General features: G+C 37.2%; 1 protein-coding gene and 1 long non-coding RNA gene across 2 annotated transcripts in view; both read left to right on the top strand.

The window, feature by feature from the left end:
• LOC145908053 (uncharacterized) overlaps window positions 1–12,602 on the top strand; it is a 60,578-nt gene that overhangs the window by 34,623 nt on the left and 13,353 nt on the right. The gene's annotated exons all lie outside the window — the stretch shown is intronic.
• Window positions 359–11,035, top strand: LOC145909639 (uncharacterized). The gene is made up of 14 exons (XM_082997000.1): window positions 359–494; window positions 578–682; window positions 924–1,013; window positions 2,750–2,842; window positions 3,182–3,344; window positions 3,618–3,762; window positions 7,307–7,470; window positions 7,745–7,849; window positions 7,914–8,043; window positions 8,546–8,664; window positions 8,975–9,169; window positions 9,320–9,420; window positions 9,995–10,113; window positions 10,449–11,035. Exons 1-14 carry the CDS (start codon window positions 359–361, stop codon window positions 10,707–10,709), a joined length of 1,926 nt encoding a protein of 641 aa, XP_082853126.1. The 3' UTR covers window positions 10,710–11,035.

The raw sequence follows: 12,602 nt of genomic DNA, 5'->3' as shown, positions 1-12,602 counted from the left end.
TGATGAGATCTCATAGGTTGAAACAGTGCGTGTACACCCTGTCTGCAGCTCTGAATTATTATGTTTTTTTTTAAACATTTTGCCGTTGCTGTACCTGAAGCAGTCAGTAAGAATATTTATAGATCTCAATGGCTCCAAAAATGCCTCTTTTTTGATTTGCTTTTGAAATGGACTCCCGTTGTGGTTTAAAGCAGTGGTTAGCCTATGAATACAGCATAGCTGAATTAAATCCCCTTTTCCCAGTAAAGCAGGATGCACAATTCAAAGAGAAATGTATTTTTATAAAGTTAAAACCAGTTTGCAAAGAGCTTGACTGAACATTGATGTATTCAAAACAACATACATATTTCCACATTCTATGAATGAAAACCGGCGTGAATGCCACTTTGAAACCACTGGCAAACCAAATATGCCATTCGTGTTGTGCATCCCTACTGTAAAGTCCGACTGGCGAACTCCCACAGACAGAGCAGATTTATTGTCAAAATTATCAAGTAAGGCCTTCGCATTGGGTTAACCCTTATGGTGTACATAAGTGCCATTAAATTGCAGTTATCACCTTGATTGTTTGTTACAGGTGATGGAAGTGGTTCCAGTCCAAAAACCTTGCCATCAACCTCGGTGAAGACTGCTTCCAGTGATCCAGCATCCTCCACACTTAACAATGAGGATCAAAAGCATGGTAGTCAGTTAAAAAAAACTTTGCTGTAACATTTGTGACCTGTAAAGTAATACAAGGCATTTAGGTGTAGAAATCTGGGACCATCTAATTGATGCCAAAGTTAAGATGCTGCTGTTATGTAACATATTTGTTTTGTTGAACTTGTCTCCATTGACTGACCCTGTCTGCCTTTCTTACAATTAGTCAGTCTTGCACTGATGACGAACACAAACATTTGAAACAACATATTTTTACTTTTCAGTTGCTTCTAATTCCACCACAGAAAAACCCAGAGGATTGATGAAGCTGTTTTTAGATCTTTTTCACAAACAACCAAAACATGCAGGACAAGGTTTGCTACTATCCAAAGCTTGCGCTTTGGACGATATTTTTTCTGCCACTGCATCGTTTTATCATTGTTATTATATGTCCTAGGGAGGGGTCGCCTAAATTGCCCCTGCCTAAAAATGGTGCAAATTTAGTATCAACTGCAAGTGTAATAACTAACCCCGTTTACATGACGGTTTAAGACGGCTTCGAAGCTGACTCGCCGATCCGACTCTCTCGTTTTCGGCGAAGAGAAAAAGGCAAGCGTCTTAAGCCGTCTCAGCCTTCGATCTAACGCGGAGAGTGGTTTACGGGACAGCTTAAGCGATTAAATCAGCTTAAACCCAGTTGCGACAAGTGCCGCGAAGAAATTAGGATTAGGTAATTTGTTTATGAGGTTGTGCGTTGAGGGTTTGCTGTTTACAATAAACCTTGACAGTAATAAACTAGTTCTAGTACAACTACGTGAGTATACTCTATGCTGCAGGGGCGAGAAGGATGTGCTTACTCGAGTTAAATTTGATAAATACTGCGCAAAAGTTAAATGAATTGTATAAGCATCAAGATACAAAAAAGCAGCATTCGTTTTGAGGACCTAAGTTGCATTTTGGAGACCTGAAGGAAACAAATGCATTGCAGGAATGCTGACACTTGCTTGAAAGAAGAATGCACTTGTGTTAACTGTTTTCATTTGATGCTGGATGTGCTATAATATAACAAGTCAATGCAAACTGGTTGTTTATTCATATTTAGGTTACAGCATCTTATTTATGCAAGGATTATGTGAACAACAATCAACCATAAAATACAAAAGCAGGCTTATGTAAAGCTTTTCTGTTTGTCAAAATAAAACGAATATGACAAGAATGCCATGACACAAGTTTATGTTATGTAACTATCACATCTTCTGTATGTTTGTTTCAATTTAATTAACATTGGGCTGCTATGAAACATTCCATTCAGCCTTTTCTGACACTCAATTGTATATGGGATTACGGGATTAGACAGCTTCTGAAAAGGATCCTGTGAAGAAGGACAGAGATAATTAATACTACTAAACATGAAATTTTCACTTGAATACTTTTACCATGGTGTTGTTGTGAACACATTCCAGGAAAATGCAGCCTTTTAGTTTAATCATCTATTATATCTGGCAAAGTAAACTCACATTATAATCAAGGACCAATTTGCAGCAAGCATTTGCGTAAACTAACTGCCAATAACTTTTCTCTGCATGCTTAGATTAGAAATATTGATAATTTGTTTAGTACAGAGTCTGAATTTACAGCCTGTCAGCCCGAGACAGCTTAAAACTTAAGCTGACTTAAAAGCCCCATGTAAATTCGTCGTTTTCGCGCGTCGAATTTGAAAATCACGTGACCCGGTCACGAGTCGACTTGATGCTCAAGTCGACTTGGCCATGTAAACAGGGTTACTGTGACTCTTAACCATGTACGTACCTTACCATTCTCACGTGGTTTTGAGCTAAATGCTGAACGATTTGCAAAACCATGTTTACAATTTGTTACACAACGTTGCTTTACGCGAAAAGCTTGGTGTTAAACATTCACATACTTTCCACTACAAGTTACCATTATATTGGGTAAACGGGCATCGTGGTTTCGAAAGTCTCACATCTCATTAAGCATCTAATATACGCAGGTTATATTTGTGGAAAACGCACATTGGGAGTTTAAATAATTCTCCCATCCAAATACGTTGCTTCTGTTTTGCCGTAAATGTTGATCTTGTTATTTTCAGACAAACGTGCGAAAAAGTTGTTGAATAAACTTTCGAAATACCTGCGGGAAAAAAGGCCTGATGGATTGTATTTAAATAGATACGAGTTACGAGGTTAGTATTTATTTCCAATCTGTGTGATGCGTGTTTGTAAACGTAACTGTTACGTCACAGTAAGCATTGTGACGTCGCAATTCCATTGTTCTTATAGAAGAGAATGGAATAAAAATGTTCAGGTTGAAAGTTTTAAAGGAAGGTCGCATATTTTTTGTCGGATAAAGTTTATGTTTTCCTTCCAGTAAGTTAATGTTTTTGTATTTGATTAATTTGTTGGATCTTGTCTTGTTTAAATCCGATTGTGACGAAATCTTGTTTGAAGTTTGCAATAAAAAGTTTTAGTGATTTAATAAAACTTCCGCCATGTTTGTTTTAATAAACTTGTCCCTGTTTCAGATTTCCTCGTAGATTTACAGGAAGTTGACGGAATATTTAGAGATGAAATCGCCCTCTCTTGTCCTGAGGAGTTGGATTTATACGGAATCCCACTGAAGATTTCGGATGTTTTCGCTCTCGCGGATTTCCTCCCACGGATTCGAGAACCCGGTTTGTGGCTGGGGTTGGAGAAATGCGGACTTAATTCTGAAACTTTAAACATGATCTGTGAAGCGATTATGAAGATGGGACCCAAGGTTGGTTTTCATTATTTTGAGAATAAATATTTGTTTAAATCCATGATATTTTTGTAAAACTTACTTTTTTGATCAAAAGTGAAAACATGGAGTTAATTTTAATCCGGTTTTAAGAAAAAAAAATCTGTTTTTAATAAGTTTGAAACAAAGATTTCCGACCAATCTTTATATTTTAAATAGTTGAGATTTCTCAACCTGAGATCCAACAAGTTTGAACGAAAAGATGTTGGAAATATTTGTCGGATTCTCCCTAAAGTGGATGAGGGGTTGTGGCTGCGTGGATGCGGATTCGATTCCGAATCTATTCGAGTCTTGAGAAAAGAGATTAAAAAACTGAAAAACCCGGTAAGAATTTGTTTAATTTATATTTACATTAAAACATGGTTTCGTTAATTTTGATGAAATTAAAAGTTTTGTGGGTTTTTTCAGCCGCGAGTTTCGGGTTTGGATGATCAGTAAATATTCCTTCCTCTCATCCGATGGAGACTCCAGTGGTCCGGATTGAAACAAAACGCGAGACTTCCAGAATCATTTGTGTTTTTTTTGTGATTTGTTTAAAATAAATGTTTTTTACTGCAAAAAAATTTGCTACGAAATATATAAAGTGAAATATGTCTGGAGCAGAAAGTGAGACGAAAGTTTTCCGACATTTTTATTCCAGTTTTCAGAAGAAAGAATACCAGGGGTTGTTTGTGGAATAGAATGTTGTCATGTAGGAACGTAACAGACTGATCTTGGATCTACTTGGTCTTGGAATAAAATTAAAACTTCAACTGTCTCAAAATATCTTATTTTCAAATGAATTGGTTTCAAATGCAAGAAATCTCATTGCAAATGAAGAGTGAAATTTCCACAAACTGACAACGTCCATGAATGAAGTTACAAGAGAATATGTTGGTTAATGAAGTAAGTGTATACATGTCTTGTATTGTTCTGTTGTACACAAATACTTATTTTCGGTTTAGTTGCGCTGTGGAAAAGTTAGTTGCTGTGTTTATTTTTAAATAATTCCTTGAGTCAATCCTAATTAGAAAAAAATCCTTGAATAAATTTTACCCGAAATCCGAACAAAAAAAATAATGAGAACAATCTTATCGGCTCCAAAAACTATCACTATTCCATGCAATGAATTGTTGCTGGAAGAAGTCCTGGTTGTCATGCTGACCTCAAACTAAATTAATTTGTAACTTTTGTCAACAGAAATCATATTAAGTGAGTTGCAGACTAGACGACTGGGCGAATGTTTTGATCTGTTAGGTCTCATCAGTGCAGCTTGATGTTGGCTCTTGACAATCTTGCTCGCCAAACAACCAGTGGAAGATTTCCACAAAAACTGGGTGCAAACCTCCAAAGACAATCGAGGTGAAACCCTATGTCCATGTAAAAGCTAAAACCAGTGGTGTCATTAGGCTCCATGTCACAGTAAATTATATTCATATGCAAGGCTTTTTTTTCTGCAAAGGATAGCTAACACATTTTTGATTTTATGTTGACCTCTACATTTGTTAAGTGGAATTTAATAAAAGTATGTGCTGGATGGCTCTTTATGCAGACTAAAACATATTAGATGAAACAAAGCAGTTTAGATTTAAATGGTCTGACTGTAGTTGTTGTTTCTCGAATTTATTGACAAAAGAACCATCAAGAAAAATGTCTTTATCTAAAACTCTTTTACAAACATAAACGTTTTTGATTGGAAACCTATAAATACCTGTGATGTTTTTGCAGAGTCATAGCGATGCCAACCTGAGAATTGGAAAATAACGACTGGAAATAATTGAGTTGTTGTAAACACCAATACTTCTCTGCAAGGACATCCTGGGTAAAAAACACACTAATTGTAATATAAGAAGTTAAACACACTCCGATAGAATGCAATCTTACTCATAACAGAAAATTACAATGAAAGATGACAAACATACGGTAAGCAGTATTGCTTTTAATTAACTCAATAAGTTTTGCATAAATAAAATTTTATAAATTGTCTGAGACAAGGTTATGTTTTTATAGTTGACCTTCCCCACCATTTATAAGTCATTATTATTTAATTGTTGCAAAATAATGAAGTATTGATGAATAATATGATTGATTATATTTTAACCCAGTTTAAAAACTAACAAAAAGTTGTTAAAATCTGCAACTTGTTTGTCAAAAATGACATCAGGTTAAAATGATTTAAGTGTTACAACGTCAAACCGAAGAAACACTTTTAAGTTAGTTAATGGTGACATTCTGTGCAAGTGTGCAAGATATGTGATATTCACATAACATCAAGAAAACTAATTACTTGGCTGTTTGAGCCTGATAATGTTTACTGCAGTAAGAGCACAAATTTTCTTTTTCCACTTTAGTTACTGTATGGTTAAATCGAGTCATTCTTGTTTATCTAAACATATTTCCACAAACAATTTCCAATCTTGTTTTTCAGAACGACGGCACTAACAGTGGGGGTTCTTGTCATGCGTTGAACTTAACATAAACCATCACACAATCTGGGATATCACAAGTTGGGGCATCGGTTGTGGAAACGTAAACAAACCTGGGATTTACACGAAGGTGTCAAGCTTTGTTCGATCTTATCGGATTCTTGGTAAATATTACCAACATTATTGATTGAGACTGCGCCGGTTTGTGTTTTTTTTTGAATTTTTTGTTGTGATTTTGACAGTTTTATAGTTTCAAAAACCAACAAGGCATTTTATTGACCAGGATGAAATAATTTTAAACAAATCATCGTTTACAAGGTTTGTAATTGCGCCTTAAAACTACTTAAACATTACTAAATAATATAACAAAGTACAGTGCATAGACAGGATGGCCAAGTTGTCTAAAGTACTGCGACCTGAACACAGCATGTTTATTATGTACTGTACTTTTTTTGAGATGGGCAAAGTTTACCAAAACAGTGCAATAAAATTTGTTTACGTCTGTAACAATTGCTAACCTTGAATGGAAAAGCTTTCATGCTTTCCATTTACTAAAGATAGTGAAGGCATCTGTAATACTCAGGAAGAAATCCTGTAAAACCAGTTAGTTTAATGCATTCTTTTTCAAAGTGCTTTTACCTAAAATGCTGTGTACTTCAGATGTATTTGTGATAAACTCTACCGCCGCACCAACTGAACTATCGAAGGATGTGGCAAACCATCTAACAAGTTTATGTAAGTGCAACTTATCGTATCCGACAATATTAAACCAAACTAAAATAGTTTTATCAAGACAATATTTTTTCCAAACAAATCTCACATAAATATTTCATTTAACAACAGGTTTTGGACGACGAGGCGGCCGAGTGGTTAAGACGATGGATCGCTAATCCATTATGCTCTGCACGCATTTCCGAAAGTTTTCTTTGCTTGCACGAGTCCGGAGGGGTTTAAACATTTTCCTTGCCTCAAACCTAGATGTGAGTTGCGGTTCAGTGGCGGTATACGCTATTGTTCAATAGTTTTGTAAATTAATCACGTTAGTTATCTGACTATACAACAAACCATTTTCAAAAAGAAACAGCAAGAATTAAGAGTTCGTATGTTTTAGTGCCTTCTTTTGGTTCATCCGCTAGACGGCGCCGCCAAGCCATTCTAATTTAAATACGCCATTGGTCGATGGGAAAGGTTACAATAAATTGAACGAACTTTCAACTTACTGTAGCAAGTTCTGTAATAAATCCGGAGTCGTTATTTCACAAGCTTTTCAATTGATATATTTCAAAAATATATATATCGCCTATGCTTCTAAACATCATAAGTATATCTTATTCAAGTAGAATGTGTTTCTGTTGGGTATATTGCTATCAGGAGATTATCATAATACAAACTATCATACTGTAAAACATTGAATTGAATAAACTTGCTGGTTGTAATGGTTTCGCTTTGTATGTAACACACAGCTAATCATCAAGAATGGACCAACTGGAAATGAATGGAGTGCAAGGCCCTTTTGTCATCTGGGCAGGGCAAGATTAAGCAGAGGGACTAAGTTTCAAATCATTATTCGCATTCACACCATATCGATCATGATATATTACAACGGAGCTCTTACCTACGTCTTACCGTAAGCTAACATTAGTTTGTTATTGTATACAATATAGTGCGAAATATATATGTGTTGCCTATGCTTAAATGTTGGGTCGAAAAAGTAATGCATTTGTAACTAGAAAAGAATGGATAATGCTTTCTACCAAAAGATAACTGGCTTTGTGATGTGTAAAGACAATTTATATTCAATACTTCTAATACTAATTGCTGAATATTCAACAATGTTAACTCTTTTCAGAAAAAGTTTGAGATTTTAAAAGATTTTCATGTAGTTGCTCTCTTGCATTTAGAATTACGAGAAGATTGCCTTCCATTGGAGAAACCAACCACGTTGCTGTTTACAACTTGCAAAGGACGGAGCATTTTCGGCTTTTAACAGACCAAGATTTAGGTTAGTTGTGCGAAGTTTTCCACAATTTATTACGGGGATGCACAACTTGGTAGTATATTCCCAGGTAGCAAACTGCAAGAAGAATCTTGCGGTGAAGCCACCACCGATATTCCTGTTCCGGCTTTCCGTCCTGAGGTCAAAGACGGGTTGAGAATAGTGGAAGGGGTCAACGCCAACCCCGGGAGTCAGCCGTGGCAGGTAAATGATTTTATGGGAGATTTGCAAAGTTATGTTGAAACGTACAATTATAGGAGAGCTCAATTTAAACCCATGCCTTATATTCGCTGTCAGTCAGATGCCGGCTTTCATAAAAGCTTGCTTCCATGTGCACGTGTGTCTGTAACAGTGCTGGTTCTTAACCATTTTTCATCTCATTTCCTATCTTAAATTTAATCGGAATCCCTACTTCCCACCAGTATTCAAATTTTTAAGTGTAGAATTTAATGATTAATTTTTCGCTATATCTGTTATCCCTTTTTTAACTTTTCGGCCGCATGGCATGACCAATTGCCAAAAACCACACGACACACATTGAATACAGATGATAATATTTCTCTTGTTACTACTTTTGTATATTTCGGTGCCCCCTAATACTATAATTTCCCCCTAATAGTATATTTTTCACCGGTTAAGAACCAATATAAGCTTAATATCTTCGTGTTTACATCAAGTGTGTGAAGTATTTTTGTCATTCTAACAGGTTTCCATATGTAAGAAGTATCCATTAAGAGGCCGCACCCCTCACTCCTGCGGAGGAACTCACATCAACAGATGTTACATCCACACAGCCGCACATTGTGTCGAATCCAGTTCGAAATCGTGAGTAATTTCCGAAGTTCTTTCATGATGGAATAAATTAGCACAAAGTTCCAGACAGATTCAGGCTCGTAAAAAGTTTGCATTTCGGTGCACGTTGTGAGAATTTGGTGTCGATTTTAAGTTTGATTTCCTACGACAAGGTTTTTCACTTGGGGTCCACAGACCTTCTATAAACAATAATGCTTCCAGCTATCAAGTTCATTTTGTACATAAGGATATCACGAAATAAGGTCTTAAAAAATATCATTGTTGGTATGGAGTGCCATAGAGTTAAAACAAATTACCATGGGAACCATTTCCATGGTTACAGGTTCACCAATGAGACGATCGTTCGGGTGGACGATTACTACAACCGTGACGGACTCCAATTCAGCCAATCAGAGGGCGTAGAGGATTCACGTGACCTAGATATTGAAGAGGTTTACAGACATCCTTACTACTCGTATCATTCGAGTCCAACCAACGACTTGGCGTTGATTAAATTGAGACAATGCGTTTCATTCAAGTAAGATAAATTCGCAAGAGTCCTGGTCCAAATTAGAATGCATTGCCTTGGTTTTTACACAACGTAAACGTAATACGCCCGAACAAGGAGTTATTAAATATCATGTGGAGATATCAGTGTTTCATTTTAAACTTATTTCTATGGTTGCAGTCGATTTGTGCGACCAGCATGTTTGCCTCTCGGACAAAACCAGTTTTCGTCACAATCTCGATGTGGAATATCTGGGTGGGGGGCGCATGGTCCCAGACACTGTAAGTTTTTTATGTTTTTCTGGGCATGATTCGCTTTATCAGATGTTTATCGACAGTTACGTCATTAGATAAGGTTTTTGAATAAAACGGTAAAACTGGAATGCTGGACTTTTTTTCAAACACGTTTCAAAATTGCCTTTCCATCCGCCTGCCAGCCTGTGAATGTAGGCGATGCATTCGATGCAGCTTATTATCATGTAATACAGCACTGATGATAAAAAAACATGTTGTGTTTCAAATGTCTGTTTAACAATTTAGGTTTTGGCTTCTAATTCAAGGTTATTCACTTCAGTATTTTGCACCTAGACAAGGGTTTTTGATAACTTCAAGTTTCTTTTCCCAAATCTTTCCACAAACCGATATGGAAGCATCTCTAACACCTGCGCGTTATGAATTAACCTCTGTATTCTGTCGGTACAATTTCATAGTACAGCGCATTCAATCTACGGTCGGCATATATAACATTTGTCAGTTACAACAACGAACACTGTGATGCGGTGTTGACGAAACTTGCAAAAGTCTTGCCAACCACAACCTTTAAGAATCACATCACAACATGCTTGTTGTTCGGCAGTTAACCCCATGGATTATCCACCCTGCCTCCAGCAGGCGCCAGTGAGCATATTTCCAAACGAGAATTGCAGCCGACTGCTCGGTGTTGACTACCTTAAGCACTCCATGATGTGCGCTGCGGTGAGAACAACAATTTTTAATACCCATGCTGCCTTTTAAAGTTAATCTATCAAACACCTCTTGCTTTCCTGTTTAGTTTAGAATGCAACGTTTTGTAATTTTTGTTGTTGTTGCGATTGTTCGATGTCTGTTTTAACTTTTTCATTTGCAGGTAGTTTTTTTGCCAGAACCACTTGTGTATTTTTCGTGTTGTTTGTTCAGCAATTAAACCAAACATACATTTTCGGTTATTTTTACTCGCACGTGTAATATAAACACTTTAGGCAACTGTACAGAAAAATTTTCTAACATAGAAATCCCATTTTTTATAAACTATTGGCACTTTTGTTTTCCAGAAAGATGGCACTGACACGTGTTGGGGTGACAGTGGGGGTCCTTTGGCATGTTTAGACCCCAACACGGCACGTCACACTATCTGGGGTATCACAAGTTGGGGAATCGGTTGTGGAAACGTAAACAAACCTGGGATTTACACGAGGGTGTCAAGCTATGTTTGTTGGCTTTACCTCAAAATGCGACTGAGACCAACTGATGAACAGTTTATGAGCGACGTTCGATCTTTCCGAGTGCTTGACAAATATTGCCAACATTACTGATTGTGTCTGCTGTGCGTTTGTACTCGTGCATTTGACTTTCATCCAAAGAATTTTAATTGTGCTTTACAAACTACTTTTTTAGTAATCTGTTCTTCGTGGCACAATTTAACATAACTTTTATTGACCCTGAGGAAACCTTGCTGGAAAGCAGATAAAACATCGGTAAATGAAAGTGTACGTTTAATTGTGCCAGAAGAACAGATTAATTAAAACATATTATGCTTGACAGCTACAACGACATCATATTTACCGAATAAAACCAAACTCTTAAGTCCTGTTTTCTTTGCATTTCGTGTTATACACGTTTAAGCCATAACCGTGATGAAATGAGATCAGAATTTTTTTATATTTCTGTGAAAAAAACATCAAAATCAAAGTCATTTGCAAAGGATCCACTTTCTATTCACGTGTGTTCAAAATTTATTGACAAAAGCTTTGTGGTTGAAGATTGGATCAACAGGATCTTCTTGTCTGCATTGACACAACTAAACCGGTGTGCACTAACTAACGCCGTTTCGTTGTAATGTTCCTTTTCCGGCAACTGCTCTCTGAATATATGTTGGGAGTTTTTGTTGAAACCGACGCGCGTGATGTTGTCAGGATGCACTGACGCGCTAGAGCGCAACTGCCAGACGACCTTCACATATACGTAGGGCAGTGTTTCCCAACCGGTGATACGAGTACCACTTGTGGTACGAGACGACATTCTAGGTAGTACGCGAGCACCTTTTCGCAATTCACGGATATTGTTCAAAATGAAAAAACCGTAAATGATCCCAAAATATTCGTTACTTTATCCCCAAAGTGGTACGCAACCACAAAAAGGTTGGTAATCACTGACGTAGGGGATCTCTACAACCGTAATCCGACAACACTTTATGCTCTTGCATGACAAGGCGTGATCGTCCCATTCCGAAGTGCATCTTGCGATGTGATCTTGCCGGTTTACTAACCAGGAAATAATTTCTGAGGAAGTCACAACACTACACAGTATATCGGGTCAAAGTACATTCAAATACCAGGCTGCTGACCAATTGTATTTTAACTAAAAGGCAGTACTAATGTTATGTTTTGTCATCGAAAATAAAATTGTAGTTTTAAACCCACTTATTTCGTTGTAGAACGGTCATTCCAGCCCCTGTAAAAACCAGGAAATTCGTACGTGACGTTTTGTCCCACAAGTAAAATAGGTTGTTACTTATGCCGGAAGCTACAGCAGCTAGATGCGGTCGGGGCCGATTCATTTCCCTGATAAGTGACAAGCTGCATGGGCAACACCGACCAGCTATATTCTTGATTAGAAATAATAAAATCACATGCGCTTGGCAGTTCCAGGTTTCTAACGAGAAAGTCACGGCATGACGTCATGACGCCGACTGGTGTGAATGCCGCTTAAAGGTAGCCACGCATGAAACAGGAAAATCCCTATCTCCCGTCCGTGAGGTGGTTATAGAGCATCTACCATTCTTAAATGCTGTGTCTGCTTTGAGAACTGACACAAGTTGAATTCCGGTTTCACGCAGTTTGTAGGCTATATATGTGTAGTATATATTTCTATACTGTACTTGCAATACAAAGCTACACCTGCTAATCCAAGAATGGCCAAACAAGAAGAAGAAAACCCACAAAACATTGTTGCCGAGGTAAGCTTGTTGTTCTTGAATATTAGGATATGCTGTACTGGTGGTAGGCGTTGGAGAAAATCATTTGGGAGTGACAGATTTTATTTTTTGCACGTAACGAAACGCATGTGGGCAGTTTAGAGCAGTTTTGATTTCAGAATATTTCAACGACCATGCTGTCTTTTTGGACGATTAATATTAGTGTGTTTGGTTACTTTTGCTGGTTCCATTCCAGAACCTACACCTACATACTGGTGACGTACATCATCAT

Source organism: Ascidia mentula, chromosome 7, assembly GCF_947561715.1.
Source record: "Ascidia mentula chromosome 7, kaAscMent1.1, whole genome shotgun sequence".
Classification (NCBI taxonomy): domain Eukaryota; kingdom Metazoa; phylum Chordata; class Ascidiacea; order Phlebobranchia; family Ascidiidae; genus Ascidia; species Ascidia mentula.
The sequence above is the reverse complement of the archived record's forward strand: the minus strand, read 5'-3'. Positions and strand labels throughout refer to the sequence as shown.

Coding starts and splice junctions, on each gene's coding strand:
- LOC145909639 (XM_082997000.1), top strand. CDS start 359: ATGAATGAAAACCGGCGTGAATGCCACTTTGAAACCACTGGCAAACCA. Junction 2,843..3,181: donor AAATAGATACGAGTTACGAG/GTTAGTATTTAT, acceptor TCCCTGTTTCAG/ATTTCCTCGTAGATTTACAG. Junction 9,421..9,994: donor GGCGCATGGTCCCAGACACT/GTAAGTTTTTTA, acceptor GTTGTTCGGCAG/TTAACCCCATGGATTATCCA.